We start from the raw sequence: 17,309 nt of genomic DNA, 5'->3' as shown, positions 1-17,309 counted from the left end.
TAACTTACTCTGATAAGACAAAAACATGAGAGTTCAGCCATCTGGACCTCGTCAGAGAGTGTTTCTTTTGTTATTTGTTATTCATCTTCTTTCAAAGCCTAATTTAGTACACCATATTTAGGAAAGGTCATGTGAAAGCTCTGTAGGGTGTCTACCACTCTGAGAACGCATATATTAAACCAGACCAACAAATACTCAGACATAGTATATGTTCCTGTACCTCCATCTGTACTGAGTTGTTCTCTAATGTAATGTAATTCACTCATTGTTCATAGCGAATGTCACAAGAAACAGGCTGGCGAAAGGTGGTTCTGCAACTGTGGCAAGAAGGTGGTCAGCTCGACAGCTTCACTGGACCCCACAGAAAGTTCCAGGGACCTTGGTTTTAGGATTCTGTGCTGAGAGACATATTTCCTTCCTTGTAGAATATCTTTCTGAGAGCAGTAAGTTATTTCCTCAAGTAGCACATTTTTATTTTGTCTGCCAGGAAACTCAAAGCCATATTGGAAACTTAATTATAGGCCAAGCTTATGGCCAAAATGGTTACATTCTTCCTTCTCATGATCTTGGGTATCCATTTTTATTTTAATCTGCCTTACTACTTGTGCCAGTTTGTCTACTTTATGTCCCCCCAAAAGCCATATTCTTTAATGCAATCTTGTGGGGGCAGATGTATTAGTGTTGATTAGGTTGGAACCTTTTAATTGAGTGTTTCAAAGGAGATTTGGCCCTGCCCATTCAGGGCGGGTCTTAATTAGTTTACTGGAGTCCTTCAAAAAGCGCCACAAAGGCCCAGATGCTTGCTGACACTGACGTTTAGAGATACTTGGAGATGCAGACAGAAGGACATTTAGCTAGGAGATGAAGCCCAGAGTATGCCCTGGGATATGTTAAGACAGGACCCCCAGGTGCTTAGAGAGAAACATGTTGGGAGAAAGAACCAAGAATGTGCAGAAGCTGAGAGAGGAGCTGGAACACAACCTGGGATCAACAGACACCAGCCATGTGCCTTCCCAGCTAACAGAGGTTTTCCGGACACCATCAGCGATCCTTCAGTGAAGGTATCATCTTTTGATGCCTTAGTTTGGACACTTCTATGGTCTTAAGACTATAACATTGTAATTAAATAAAACACCCTTTATAAAAGCCAATCCGTTTCTGGTATTTTGCGTAACGGCAGCATTAGCAAATTGGAACACTACTAATTCCTAACTTTCTATTTGGTTTACATGTTTATCAGTAATTCGGTTGACAAAGGATCTCAAATCCTTAATGGAATTAAATGGTACATCCATATTTAAGCAAGCATATAGTTGAATAAGAGGATATAATATAAAACAAAATAGAGCAAGTGTGGGAATAAAATAGGCAGTAAAATGCATAAGAGAAGTAATTAATTTGCTTGAGAATAGAGGAGGACTTTCTAGACGGAGTGGATTTCGTAGGTGCCCTAAAGAATGAGGAGGATTTGTTAGCAGAGAAAGGAGGAAGGCATTCCAGCAAAGGGGATGGCATTGACAATGGCACCAGGTTGTGAAAATGAAGTGTATGAGTAGAGCAATGTGTCTGGAGGGCAGGAGATAATAGAGAAAAATGGCAAAGGCTGCAAAGGGAGTGAGGAATCATATCCCAAAGGGGGAAAAGGGAAGCTTTTCTCAACCAGTCAAGCTGACAGTGATCTTTGCTTCTCAGATGTTCTGAAACATTTGTCTGAATCACTCATCTGAGTCCCTCATCACACACTCTCCTGTCACAAGCTACTTACGTCATGTGGCTGGGGCTTAACGACTTCTGACAAGCTTTGGTCGTCTCCTCAGTGACTAGCATATGAGTAACAAGCACTCAGTGTGAGCAGAATGAATCGAGTAGACGTTTCCCAGTTTGAAGGGCCTGAGCAAGATACAAGTAGCTTCAGCCACATGGGTTCAGGGGCCAAGCCAAGAGGATTGTAAGCCACATAGCTTTTACTGGGACATGGCAAGTGCTCAGTAGATGAATGAGTGAATTAAGAAGAGATTGAACGACTGAAGGGATGAATGTGTCTACTCTTTTATCTCTGGGACTACCGATTATCAGGAGGGCTTGTGCCTAAGGCAGATATTTGAAAAATGAAAGTAGAAATGTTTGAAAAGCTCAATGCTTCAAAATGCATTTTAGGGAATAAAAAACAGAAAAAATAAAGAAAAATCTTTCAAAATGCTATACCCTACTAAAACCAGGGGTTCTTTTGCATTCTGGTCAACATTCTGCAATTGTAAGAAAAGTGGATGAAGATGGTGCCTTCCTCTTTGTTAGCCATCCTGCTTGGCACTTCACTCCATACACTGTTAATACCTAAAAAGTAACAGTAACTACTAGAAGTTTTCGTCAAAGACAGAGTCACCCCCAGAATATGGAGGGTGTTTCATGAGACAGCACAAGACCTAAGTTCTTCTAAACATATTAGTTCCATTGTACAATGGGAGTCCATTGTTTCTGAACAATTATCTGTGTGTACAGCCTTGGTGAGGCAGAACTGAAAACACGGAGAAGTCAGATTTCCAAGTTCTACCAAGTTGTCTTTGCTTTGTCTTTGGTTTTCCATTTTACTTTTATTTGCCTTAGTCCTGACTCCCAATTTCTATTTGACCAGTAGTTTAGTTCATGAGGCATCTCAAATCTTTTGTGGAATTAAATGGTATGTCCACATTTAAGTAAGTATGTTGGTACAAGTATAGTAAACCTGATCTAACTGGCGAGGATGAAGCACAGAGCTGTCACCACACCTGGAGTCAGAAAAATTGGGAATATGAAATTTTAAATCATAATTTTCCCAGGTAATACTGATGCAAGTGGTTCCAACCATACTTTGAGAAATAATCTCCAGTCAATTCTCAAATTGAGCTGAACCAACAAAGAGTCATATAATAAGGCCAAACTTCTTGGGCCCCTTTTATTAAATTATTAAATTAATTTCACTGATCTACAACATCATAAGAAACAGCATAGCCCTAAGAGATACAGACATAGATATACAGATATACAAAATAGATGATACAGGGAGAGAGAGATGACAGACAGATGGATTAGATAGATAGATAGATAGATAAACATGCACAAATGTGGTTTACTGTCTAACCAGTACACTTGGAGAGGAAAGAGCACTATCATCAATTGTGTCAGGACAATAGTCATAAACCAAGATTACTCAGGTGACCCTACAGGGTGAGGGGTTTTCTCATAACTTTCCCCCGTTGTCCTCCTAATGACAACCCAAGGAAGACATTTCTCTCTAGATTCAGAATTAAAAGCTGGACTGTCTTTTCAGTATTAGCTTATTTTTATCCTAGGGACACTGAATCAAATAACTGATTGAGGCATCCCCTGTGCAATCCTCTGACACCTTGGAGCTAAAATAACATCCACCTTTTGCTATTGTGCAGGACTTAAAAGTGTGCATAACAAATATATACATATATACATATACTTATACATTCATAAAGGTATGTATAAATGAATCTCATTCCTGGTTTCTCTGTCTCTGTTAAGTACTTTAGCCTGTGTTCCTCATTCACTTTATTTTTAACGTTGTTCTGCCTGGATCCTTTGAGTGTTTTTAAGAGCTTTTTTAAGTCCATTCTGAAATAAGGGGAGCAGTATAGACACATCAAATGAAGATATGTATTTACTCACTTAGAGATACAGGATGAATTTAAAGCTCTTGAGAAACTAAAGATGAAGAGTCTCAAAACCAGGGTTGGAAAATCACTTCTCAAAAGTGAGATCCAAGCACAAGAACCCAATCTGAACTCAAAGGCCCCCAGTCCTCTGTTTCCTGTCTTTATGTGTTAGAACTATGTTTAGGTGGAGGACATGGAAATCTTAGGAATAATTAATGGTTTAATTTGCTGCTCTCATTCAGTTACCTTTACAATTTGCATTTATGGGTGTAAATCAGTGTATCTAACTAGTAGGAACGATAAGAACCAATTCAAACCAGGTCTGGAGAATTCTGTTTGTCTGTGGAGTACAATTTCACTCTGAGCCCAAATGTGCCTGTAGGAGGAACCTCGGTCCCAGGGCAGAAAGCACAGACACAGCAGCTGACAGAGCTATCCTGGGGCCTGAAACCTCACGGCCACATTGGGGAATCATCTGGATTGTGCAATGAAGCTGTGTGTGTGTGTGTGTGTGTGTGTGTGTGTGTGTGTGTTCATCTGTGTGTCTGTGTATGAGCACACGTACGTGAAGCTTGACCAATAACTGAAAGACTCACAACTTGCAAAATCAGCCACAACTAGCTCTCTTACAAACACTATTAACTGAATAACTGTCTGCGTTGGCGTGAAGCAACCAAAGGAGGGAACAGCTGAAACACGACTTTCCTCAGGAGAAGAAAACTTAACATGAACCAGTCTGCATAACCATCCAGCCATCCAACCCATATTTAATGGCACCAACTATATATAAGAAACACCGAAGCTCCCACTTGTCTAAACTGGTTCTTTGCCTCTTCTCCATGTAAACATTTATTTAATTTTAAAAGCCTCAAGTTTGGCCCTCTTGAAAAGGATATTGAGGACGTCAAGCATATTTATGGCATCACAGAAATATGGCTTCATCTGTTAAAAGATGGAGTTGATACCAGGCATTGCCTTCTAGCTCTGTGATTCTATAAGGAAATGAGGCCAGCATCTTTATTTTTTAGTTCACTTTGGTACATAGAGAGTTAAAAACTGTGTTTTTCCTCAGTTGAAGAAATTACATTCTCATGGAGGAAGGCAAAGGACGAGACGAGCTTCCTTTGGGTTTCTATCTTGTCTCGTTCATGTCCAGCTGACTCTAGGATAACACCGTCCCTCCCTGTCTCCTGACACATCCTTGTTCTCAAGTCTTCTTCAGGAACCACACATCTGGATATCTGCATTTCCACTGTTTTGCCACCCAACAGGAACTGCCCCCATCCAAGGCACAGCACCCAGTGACAGGGTCTTGGGGGTTTTTAGGGTCAAACCAAATCTATGGTCTCTGCTTAAACTCAACTGCATTTCAATAAATGTTAAAGACAGGTTTTCCCCCTGTCATGATGCACATATGGAACTTTTTCAGTGCTTGTCTCCTATAAAAGCCTCCTATAAAAGGTGCTTCAAGATCAGTGACGACCTCAGCGTCCCTTTCACGATGAACCACCTCAAATGAGCTTTACATAATTTGCTCAAAGCCACACAGTGGCTCACCCAAAGGCTCCAGGCAGACGATTTTCCAAGTCTTCTCCTTTCTGAGCTCTCTTGTTTGGAAGGTGATATGAGTCATATGGACAAGGGTATGGGGTATGGGGTGAAATCTGAACCTGTTTGCCTCACAGAGAGGGATTTAGGTGACCCCTGGAACAAAGGAGGATCAAGTTTGTGCAAACTTCAGCTTTTGTTGCTCCAGCAACGATGAGGGACCCTGGCAGTGCAGCTCAGGGTGAGGCACCCTGTGGCCCACCCCTTCCCTCAGCTGATATGCACTGAGCACCTACTGTGCACCAGTTACTGGAGATGGAGCAGCAAGAAAATGGCAAAGCCCCTGCCTTGCTGGGACTTACATGCCAGAGAGGGAGGAAAATAAGTAAACGACCATATAAATATGCAATATGATGACAGATGGAATGAATGCAATAAAGAAAATTAAGACAGGATAGGGGGTTGAGAGTGATAGGGTGGAGGGTGGTCACGAAAGTCCTCTCCAAAGAGGGGATGTCTGCACAGTGCCCAGAATGAAGGACAGACACATGGAACTCTCTGGAATTCTAGATGACAGCAAGTTGAAGCCCCTGGGGCATAACTGTGGGGTGGCCAGCTGACAGGCATGGGTGACATCTGGGAGACCACAGAACCACTGTAGGGAGCTAAGATTTAATCCAACACCGACAGGAAAAGAGAAAGAGCTGGGCAGACTGTGGGATTCTAAGGTGGCCTCCCGTTAGCTGGAAAAGTTAGTTCACTTCTCTGAGATTCATCTTCCTCAGCTGGAAAATCATGCTGATGATTCCCACTTCCCAAGACTGCGTGAGATGGTGTCTATGAGTTGCTAATAAAACAATGGACGCAGAGTAGGACTCATGACGCAGTGACCATTGTGTTGCGGTGATAGCTTTAGCTTTATGTGGCGGCTTGTTTCCTCTGAGGAGCTCTACGTCATTCTTCCTATTAACTTGAGTTTTGCTAAATTAATAAGTTCCTGGAATTCTCCTCAAATTCAGAAGAGCTACCACTTTGGATTGAATTTAGAGTTAGTACTGTGGTAAAGAATTATTCTGATTCTCAGAACCTGTATTTCAGATCAGTGAGATCTGGAATTTTAGATTTTAAGAATATGAGAGGGCAATATATGGCTCCCAATTTTGGATTTTGCCTGGTAACAATTAAAAAAAAAATCCTATTATCTATTATAAACAGTAATCCATAAAAGACGGGATATTTCACAACAAATAATCACAGAACAAGGGCAGTTCCTCCTAGAAAGGTCACCTTTCATAGTTATATAGATACAAGCATATATCTGTTTATATATGCATGTGTATGTGTGCATATGTGCATTTGCCGAGACACCCTGCTCTGTACACATATATATCACCACACACGTGAGTCTGTGCTTCTGAGCTTGTGTGTGTATTGCTCTTGTTTTCCTCCTTTCACTGCTAATCAGTGCACATCACCACAGATGGAGAACTTCCACTGGCTTCCATTCACAATCACCGCTTTTGACAACCAAAATGTGAGCCACGTCAGGTAAAAGGAGACAGGTTATATTTCGCTCAGTTTGTCCTTTAGGAAAGGCGTGCTTGGTAACCGAGCAAAGAGGGGCACTTGTGAACCTCTGACCTGCTGGGACGATGACCCTGCGCTCGCTGGTGGTCATGTTTGGGGGTGGGATGTGCTTCTCCTCCATGTAGTTGCCGTAGCTCATGCCGATGGTGTCTGGGCTTCCCACCATCTTCCCGCCTTTCGCCACGCTGCATTCATCGGGGGAGGTCCTGGAGGAGGAGAAGAAGAAGGTAAGTTCTTCCATTATTATGCAACTGAAAAGCATGCCACCAGGGTCTTCTCCCCAACTGCAGGGAGAACCAAAGATGGGCAAGGTGGAGGAGGAGATGGAGGAGGAATGAAGAGAGAGAAGCAGCATGGAAAGCAAGTATAGTCCCAGCGTGGGGCTTGCTGAGGTCCAGAGCAGACAACTGGGAGGCAGAGCTGACTCTCGGCTTCTGCTTCTTAAGCTAATGCCTTCTGAAACTGTCCTTTCAAAACCCCATCTGTGTCAAAGGTTGGAAACCCTGGTGCAGAAAGTGAACTTCTTTTTATTCTCCCTGGGAGACAGTACACAGGTGCGTACACAGATGCTGGCAGACGGCACCCAAGGCACACACTGCGCAATGAGGTTTATCCTAGAACATTCCTCTTTGGAATCTCAGAATGGAACCTTTGTGTTGAATTTCAAATCCCTGCAGCACATCTTTATATAAGGAGCTTTGTATACTCATGATGTTCCCAGCTCAGTGCAGGCAGGAAAGGCAGAGAAGGGAGAGGGGCTGATGCCCTTGGAGACACACTAGAGAAGATTCGAGCAGCCCTGCAGGAACCCTTGAGGACAGGGATGCTGAATCCTGTATGTGGATGAAGAAAGGAATTTGCACACGACCCATCCTTGGTAACGGCCCACAGTGCCACAGCTACCAGGCAGCCCCAGTCATTTGGATAAAGACCAAAATGCTTTTCTGAAAAAATTAAAAAGGGAAAAAAAACTTAAAAAGTGAGATTTGAAAACTACAGGATCTGGTGAAATCCTATTTAATAGGGAAACTCCAAAATCCAGCTTAACCAGGAAACAGAAGAATTGGCCAAAGACTTCTTAGATGGTTAAGCCAGTGTCATGGCGGAGGGATTTGGGTATTCCAGTTATGTCTTCTAAGGTATATTTCTGGGTGGTGCCTCTCAAGCTCCTTCCACCCCATGATTTTTCATGTTCTCGGGTATCTGCAAACCTACCCTGGATTGGACATTTCCATCCCAATGTTTAAGGCCTTGAAGGCTATGGCTTCCACCCCAATGAGCCCTTGTTTGTCTCCTCCAAACCTCAGAAGTTGTAGCTTTGCAGCAAACATATAGAATCACAGTAGCACAGGCCTGGCATGCACTTGAGCTTCCAGCCTGAGGATGGTGGAACCGTATCAGGCAGGAGGACACTCTCTGAGTGGGACAGGACTGGAAGTGGGATGGAGCAGGTCATTCCAGATGCAAAAGCTGCGGCAGGGTGTGGGCAGGAAGGGCAGACTGAGGGCTCAGGGCACTGGAAAGAGTTAGTCCCATGTCTGGGAACGTTGGAAATATAGGTCTGTTCTCAGCACCATATGCAGATGTGTCTGGAGCCCCTGGAGGGGGCAGTTAGTGCCTGTGGATGGAAGCTGGGGCTAAGGTCCTGCCAGTGGCCTAGAAACACACAGCCCTGCCCGGCTGCCCCTCACAGCTGTACTAACACAAAGAACATTTAAAAATAATAACCATCTGAGTTCCCATGGTACAAATCCCCAATATGTCCTACACTGCCGACACATGTATTCTCTCCTCTTGATACTATTTTTCCTGGCTTCAAACATTTATCTCTAAAAGACCCATCCTAGTATCAAAACACAGAATGTCTTCATTTCAGACTTCATTTCCTATTCTTTTGGAAAATTCCAGCAACTGAGCCGAGCGTGTATGCTGTGGTAGATTTGTCTCAAGGAGAGAAGTTACGAGCAAAGAAGTTAGGGGGATTTGGTTTGTTCAGGAAAGACTTCAGATGGTTCCCGGGTGAGGAGTCTAACTTAACAACCATAATTTCTAGGACACACTTTGCTCAGATTCATTCAAGACCATTTTTATTGAGCGCCTTCTGTATACCAGGTACCAGAAACTCTTTCTTCTCCAGCAAGGCAGTTAACCACCTGAAAAAAGTCAAGGTCAACGAGTTGTATAGGATTATAGAAACAAGGTCATGGGGATTATGGATGCTTCAGAACAATCCTTTCATTTCATTTTAAATCTGAATAGTTTAATTTCCATAGCTGAGGATAACTCTAGGCATGGACCACTGGAGTTTTCCTTTAGCATTGAAATAGGTTCTCCCATCAAATCCATCCAGTTGATGAGCTATTAAATTGTATTTTGCCAAAAATGTGTGTAAATATTGAAATGGGGTGCAATGCTCAGTAAGATTACTTTGTTTCTATCCAATAACTGCAAAACATAATTCATCTCATTACATTTTCCCATCCCTGCTTTCATCATAGAAAATCAGCAAAAGGAGACCATCAGATCCTATTTTCAAAATGTGAACCACTGGACAATGAAAAAAATAATCTTTCTTATGACATTTCATTTTTACTTCAGAGGAAGCTAGTACGGTGGCATTGTTTCAATAACTTCAAACAGTTTTTGTAATAAATCTAAGGGAACCCCGTGGGGTTATTATTGTGCTGGACGCAAAGCAGATATTCAACAGGCACTAGTTAAATGGGCTCTCACTGTTCTAGTTTCACTTTCCAGGCATTTCCTCTTGCTCTCTTGGAAATAACAGCCAAACGGTAGCACTTGCACTGTAGGCCACGTTCTGAGAGTTTTACAGTCACCAATCCTTGCAACGGCTCTCCAAGGTAGCACACAAGCATCTCTGTTTTGCAGCAACGGGAACCCTAAGACACAGAGCCGGGCGGAGGGAGCGCTGGGATTTGAACCCGGACAGACTGGACTCACAGTGCATGCTCCTAACCACTACACAGAATGCCTCCTCAAAGAAAAGGGAAGTTGCTTTTCTCTCAAAGGTAAAACACTCCTTCATTTCAGGAAGCCATCAAGAACTCTCTCACCTGCACGTTAAGCTGGTTTAAATGTGCATTGCAATACACACCACCGTTCCTGTTGTGAGAAGCCATCCTAGCCCTGGGGAGTGTTCATTCCCCACCACAACAGAGGTAAGGCACAGCCAGGACAGGTACGAAGATCAAAAAAAACAGGTACGAAAGAACAGGTACGAAAAACAAAAACAAAAACAAAAATAGAGATTCCTGGAAAAGAAACATATCTTTCAGGGACATCCATTTAGTCATACCTTTATGAGACAAAAAAACATGGATCTTTCAGGGACATTGATTTAGTCATACCTTTATTAAAGAAAAAAAAATCTTATGATTCTTATCATGATTCAGATTAAAAGTCCCACTATAAATACATTTTCAGCTCTTTGTCCGGCTGTGGCAAGAAAAGACTGCAGAAATCGCCACCTTCGTCCCTGCACTGCAGCGACACCTCCATTGAGCACTCCAAGGCGACCAGTCCTCGGGGAGAAACTTCTCACAAACAGCTTGAAGTTCCATAGCGAGCCAGTGTCAAGCACTGCCTAGCTCTTTAAGACAATATTGGAGCCACGTGTTCTGTATTCCGACTTGACAAAGATTTGAAGTTCAATGCACTGCTTCTAAAACACATACAGCTAAAAGCATCCATTTAAAGATCATGTTATTAGTACTCGGAGATGCATTTTGCAGTAGTTCCTTGGTGAATATGAAATGCCTGTATCCGGTTGTTTGGAGCTTAACTTTCTTTATTGAGAATAAGCAGGTTCAAGATACCTCTCGAGGACTTTTTCCTTTAAGGACATACAATAATTATCATGTCCCAACCATATTCTTAAATCCACATTTTCAGGTCTGGGTTCTACTTGTGACCCACAAAACTGTGGTCTTAACAGTCCCATGCAATACCAGGCAACCAATGCAAGGAACTAGAAGCTGGAAAACAGCTGCTTGCCTCTGCTCACAGCAGAAGAACTTCCACAGGGGGCTTGGACCAAGGGCTGAGGGGAAGGCTGGTTCAACATGAAGACTTTTGAGAAGGAACTGGATGGTTGGGGTGCCAAGAAGTGAGCCATGTCACTCCTCCTGGGCCCACACAGCTGGAAGAGCAAAGCCTCTTTAGCAATCACACAAATTTCCATGGCATTTCAGTATAATTTTTGTCACCTTGAGGAATGCAGAAATAGCATAAAAAGACTCCTTGACACATCATCATGACAAGAATGGGTTTTGGTGCACTTCTGATAACTGGAGAATTGTGCCCAATTAAACAGGCTTGTTGAGCTTCAAATAAATCACCACTCTCAAATAGCATCTGGAGAATTAAGTTCTGGTGAGTTAAGAACATGAGCTATGACTTCTAAAGCACACTAGTATTCTGAATTAATGGTAAAAGGGCATATCAAAGAATATCCAATAAACTGGAAATTTTTCTACACTTAAAATTGAGGTGAGAGTTCAGACATGTTGCAAACCCAGTTGGGTTCCCATAGGATTATAGAAGCAGAGGGCAAGAAGAAACCCAAAACCCAAGCCCCCAGGCACGAGAGAATGGAAACGCCATGGGCCAAGAGGTGTTTATCTAAGTTAACGTTTTCTAGGAAGGGGAGTCCTTCATTTTCCTCTGCACCCTTAGAGTTATACCTATGTGTATCTGTGTGGTTTTGAATGTATTTTATGCCCCAGCCCTGAAACAAACTATATGAAGTTGCAGGCAGATTATAAAAATATGTGCAAGAAAAAATTATAACAAATAATTGATGGAATGCAAATGAAAGGAAACTAAGTATGGAAAAGTAATCAATCAAGAGACAAAATCAGCACATTAACCAAACTGACTGTGGTCCTTCAGAGTTTCTAAAAGTAGGACACTGATTTATCTCTGAGCTTCCTACTGGCCAAAGCAAAGGGGGAAGTATGTCTGGTAAAAGATTCAAAGAGTCAATAAGATGGAAGCAAATAGTTATTTAGTGAAAGCAAAGCTTTTCCTGGACTGAGACTTGAGATAAGTTTCTCTCACAGCTTCCTGTGAAGAGAATGCTGGGTGACACAGTAAGCAATGCCCTTCCCAGCATCCTGTGACTGATCTAAGAACATTCCACACAGTGCCTGGAAGGGTTGGTTGCAAAGCAGGCTGCTCCAAGCACAAAGCTCTCAGCTGACTCGGCTACAGAAATCAAGAGACAACGTGCCCTCAGATTGTCCTCCCTGCTTACTCTTCTTTGCCCTACTTTTGGGAAGAATCAGCCAGTCAGAGAGATCAGTGCACAAATATCAAAAGTAAATGAATAATTAAAAAATAAAAAAAAACCTTGAGAGATGCAGAATAATGTTATTACCCCAGTTCCCGTAATCCCCTAATTTCTAGATTTTAAATTCAAATTTGTCAGCATTAAATAAGGTGATATGTTTTCCTCTGAGAGCACCTAAGACAATTTTGGGTAAGCTCAATACACACCTAATAAATCTTTACAGTCCTTGTATGTTTCATTATTTTTAACCAGTATTTGACTGCGTACTCATGCTAGGGATGGCTCCAAGTTCTTTTCATGTATTGACATTATAGCAAAGATATGGTAAAGCATTTAAAATGCTACCTAGCACATGCTAAACGCTGTGTATTGGCTGTTACGATGAACTTATCCTCACAACTCCACGATGTGAATACTATTAAGCAGCAGTAATTTTTATAGGTGAAGCACAGAGAAATTGAGTAACTTGTCCAAGGCTACACAATCAGTGGAAGAGGAGCTGGAATTTGAACCCAGATTGTAGTAGACTGAATCATGTACCCCAACAAAAGACATGCTCTTAATCGTAATCTGAGTTCCTGTGGGGGTGAAGCCATCTGTAGACAGGACCTTTGAAGATGAATTATCAGTTAAGTTGTGGACTCATTTGTGGGTAGGATCTTCTAAGACCCTGTTGAGACGTGGCCCAAGTGAATCAGGGTGGGCCTCCATCTGTATTACCAGAGGTCTGATAAAGAGAGGGCCACACAAGTCCTCTGGAATTCTGCATCTGACCTAAGTCAGGCAGTTTAGTAGGCAGTATCAACATGCTCCCAATTAATTATGCACTTGGAACTAAGTCATTAGATCAGATCTATGGGCCACTTCAGAGAAATGCCAGGGAATCCAAGCCACCTGCCCTTTCCTTTTGCTATACCAGAGAAAGGCTGATACTTAGGTTTCCCAAAACTATGCACAACCTCATGGATTATGGACAGGAAGAGGCAAGAACCAGATACAGGATTCATGATTTGGAAGGCAAAGGACAATATGTTAATAATTAAGATGCACTGAGGTCACTAACTGTAGTCAGCTAATGACAGACTCATCTTTGGAAATGCAGACTATGTATTTACAGAGTTCCACAGACCCTCACGCATCAGCTGTGTGCTGTGATAAGATATCTCCAGATTTCTGAATCAGAGGAAGTATGTTTTTTCTGTAGCCTGGAGTAGGCTGGAACTGCTGTGAATCCTGAAGTGACCCCAGCCTTAGATGACAGGAAAGCCCATCAGCTTGGCCTCTGTCACAGCTGCTGCAAGTGTGGCAGGTCACATTACCTGCCTTCTACCTGCCGAGAGGTGTGCCACATGACCCAGTGCACCAAGCGTGGGCCACCGACAGCGGTCTGGAAAGTACGGCGATATTTAATGTCTGCTAACTGCTTCCAATACTTAATTGCAGTTTGTCGATTTTAAACAATTTGCCTTCTGAATTTAAAAGAAAAAAAAAAGTAAAGGGGGAGGACCTCAGGAAGACATCAGAAGTCAGTGTAAACTAGAAGAGTAGGCACAAGGTAGAGAGATCGCCAAGAGACAGGAGGCAGAGATGCAAGCCAAGGAACCCCAAGGACTGCAGTAAGCCAGCACCACAAGGCTGCAGACTTCGGGGGGAAAGCATGGCCTTGCTGACACCTTGATTTTGGACATCTAGCCTCCAAAACCGTGAGCCAATAAATTCTTGTTGCTTAAGTCAACCAGTGTGTGGTATTTGTCACAGCAACCCTGGCAAAGGAAGACAAAGATGGCTGGGGCCCTAAGCTAAAGACTTGACCACTAAGCTCTAAAACCTCCCTTGATAAACTCACATAAGGAGTCTTTTTCACAGACATAAAACATAGTTGAATCAACCCTCAAAAGACTCAATTTCCTCATGAATAGTTCTTTTTTTTTTCTTCAAAAGAATGCCTTCAGGCTGGCCCTAAAGGCAATCAGAAAAGCGTTCTAGATGTGAACTGAGTAAAGGCAGTCGCGTGAGGACAAAGGCACAACCTTCCAGGAGCTCTGAAGATAGCAACATTTACTTGGACATATGTATGAGTTTTGATAAAATTGGTTAAAAAAAAAAGTCAGTTACCTCAATCTATGATTAAACATCATATGCTCCTCCGCAAAACTTCATCGAGGTGTTCAGTACACTAGCTGTTCTGCATAGTTGATGGACAAACATTTATGAGTATGAAAGAAAGTCAAGGGAAAAGTTCCCGTGCTCAGAAGACAGACTTGGGAGTCACCGGACTTTGGCGGCAAGTTTAAGAAGAGAGAGCAGAGAACCAGGACAGGGGAGGGGACACGGGGAAGGTAGTCAATCTAATTTTTAATATATGGCTTCTAAAAATGTAACAAGAAATATAGAGTTAAGACACTGGTTTTTGAAATACAAAATAAATTTTGCCTCTCAATGTTCTTTCTCACATCAAAGTGTGCTCACGGTGGGCAGATTCTATCATAGAAAGAGCCTGTAGTGAAATGACACAGACGGGGCCATCAGCTTGATGAGGATGGCACTGCCTCTCCACCATGGTGAGTGTGAACGGCCCTCCTTTATCCAAAAATGTCACTGAATATTCTCCCAAGTGATAGCCCTGAGCTCACCAGGCACATTCAATCTGCGATTCATCCTTGTTTCATAAGAGTTACGCCACTCAGAGCCTAGAGAAGTCCAAGGCAGGTCAAAATGGAATTTGGGAAAACAGTATATCCTCTTTGCCTACTTGGTAGACGCAAACCCTCCAATCTTAACAAAAATCTACCCATCTGTCAAGACCCATCCTCCTTCCTGTTCCTCTGAAGCCCTTGGAGGCAATCTGGCATTACCTTGTTCTCTACCATGCGCTGTTGGAGTACTCTCAGCTTTCTTACAAAGCTTCCTCCACCCAGCCAACAAAGTGATGTCCCCAAACGCAAATCCAAGCAGGCCACTTGCAACCTAACCCCTTCCAGAGCTTTAGAGTGCCTTAGGACAAAACCCAACTTCCTAGATTCTTCTGGGTGAGCCTGCTCAGAGCCTCCTCAGCATTCATTCATTTAAAACATTTACTGAGCAGCTCTCTATGCCAGACATTGTCCCAGGTGGTGGGGATATATGTGGGACCCTATTCTCATGGCAGCAGCATTCGAGTGGCCACAGTCCATTTCCCTGACTCCATATACTCTTTCCTCGAAGGCCACGTTACATATCACTCCCTACCCCTCTTTGCTCCTGCTGTTCTCTCCACCGTCAGTGCTGATGCGCCTGCCCAAGACCACTGTCACCTGCGGTGCTCACCTGTTTGAGGTCACCTCTAGAGTCACCTTCTCTATGAACCTTTCCCGGGCTTCTAGAAAGAACTGTCTCCTTTGCATCTCCATCATTCTCTGTATATGCTCAATAAATGTCTGTGTAATGAGTAAGGGAATGTGTGAATTTATGAATGAATCTCCCTAACTTAACAGTGAGTTCCTCATCTTACACCTGCAGTGCAACAGAAAGTCCCTAATCATGGAATCAGGAAACCAGTGTTGACCTTGGTTGAACTTGGGTAAGTCACCTTAACCTCTTGAAGCTCAAATTCTCCAGTCCTAGAACTGAAAGCCTCCTTTGAGGGTGCTATGAGCCTGTCCTGAGATGGGTGTGAGTGAACAGGCTTTGCAAACTGTAAACTATACAAATTAATACAGCAACATACAGTGTGTGTGTGTGTGTGTTCCTGTTGGTGGTGATGGTGATGATGGTGGTGATACCTGAATCACAACCTCAGTAAGCCCCTGATGTGAGTGAGCAAGCTGATGTTTACTCCTGTGCAGTCTTTAGCACATTACCGCTGCTTATTAGAATATCGCCATCTCCCTGAATGTTCTTTGTCATTTATCTGGTTATTTCCCGTTAAGAGGAACTTGACAATGAAGTTACATGGGAGAAACATAAAGGGCTTTTTCGGACAGCTCTATCCTAAGCGACCAAAATGGTCAGTTTGGTGAGTGGCCCCCACAAGGAGGCTTGGCAGGAGCAAGGGTCCCAGGTCTTTCTCAAACCTGAATACAAACAAATTTCTTCTTAGGTGGTTTTCTTCATAAGGATCCCAAAAGCGCACACTTAGTCCTAATCGACTGAATAAACTCCTAACCAGTTTTCACAGTACGGAGTTTAGAATCATGGTAAGTTCCCACAAAGGGTATTTTTAGGACCCCAGACAAGGAGGGGATTGTCTAGAGAGCTCCAGAGCTCCAGGGTAATGTGTGGGTCTGTTTTATTTCTGAATCATCGAGGGACCAGAGGCAGTGGAAAAGCTGGTTCAGACCCCACGGCTGGGACGGCGGGTGGAGCTCGGCAGTGATTCATGTGGAGCTCTGCGCTCAAACTGAAACTGTAGATGTTTGTCTTCACAGCTGCATGTTATTTTTACCCTTACTAAATATTCTCTCTTACACCTGGAATTTCAGCCTCTCCCACCAGCGCTGTTCCCTGCCCCCATCTCCAAAGCAGTTGAGGACAAAATTAATTAACAGTCATCACCAACTCACCAACAGTTAGTTCTTTGTCCCTAAAAGGGACTTGAAGTTTCCCTAAGCCATTTCATTATTTAAGGGTATATTTCTCCTTACAGCAAGACCATGTAGCAATTAGATCTTGGAAATTTGGGAAAACTGTATCATTTGGAGATGTCTTTCATTTCCAATAAAATGCTCCACTGAGTAAGATATCCATAAACAACTACACAACAAAGATCAGATGGAAGTCTTCTATATCTTGTGAGAGCTTTTGCTTGTCTTTTGAGACACTTTCATTTTTCAGAGAGGATAGAATTAAGCCCAACAGACATTATGGTGCTTCAGGTTTTTCTTTTCCTAACAGGCTAGGTAAATTCTGGTTAACCAAAATGACTTCACTTCCAAGAGAGAAAAGATCGGCGCAGTCCCCCTCACCCTGCTGAAGACCCCCACAGTGAGTGAGGGGTTCACTTGCATCTGGAATGAGGAAGACTGTGACTCTTAGGACCCCTTCTACAAAATGGCGCCAAGCCATTAGACGCTCCAAGAGATGGCAAAGGTGGTGATGAGTGACTAAGGAAAGGCGAGCAAAAGGGCTCTGGGCAGAGAGAGGAAGTAACAGGGCATTGCCTCCCTTTCTAATTTCTGTCTGTGTAAACAGTGAACCTCCCAATTCGTGCCTCATTTCTGCAGCCC

At 43.0% G+C, this 17,309-nt stretch overlaps 1 protein-coding gene across 4 annotated transcripts in view; it reads right to left on the bottom strand.

Annotated features, from left to right (window-relative positions):
- The window catches only part of ERG (ETS transcription factor ERG), a 199,640-nt gene that overhangs the window by 42,115 nt on the left and 140,216 nt on the right, over nucleotides 1-17,309 (bottom strand). For all 4 annotated transcript variants that reach the window (XM_037831557.1, XM_037831560.1, XM_037831563.1 and 1 more), the window contains one exon: nucleotides 6,849-7,000. In XM_037831557.1, coding sequence (XP_037687485.1) covers nucleotides 6,849-7,000 — 152 coding nt within the window. The remainder of the gene's footprint in view (nucleotides 1-6,848; nucleotides 7,001-17,309) is intronic.

This window comes from Choloepus didactylus, chromosome 1, assembly GCF_015220235.1.
Source record: "Choloepus didactylus isolate mChoDid1 chromosome 1, mChoDid1.pri, whole genome shotgun sequence".
NCBI classification, from domain to species: domain Eukaryota; kingdom Metazoa; phylum Chordata; class Mammalia; order Pilosa; family Megalonychidae; genus Choloepus; species Choloepus didactylus.
The sequence above is the reverse complement of the archived record's forward strand: the minus strand, read 5'-3'. Positions and strand labels throughout refer to the sequence as shown.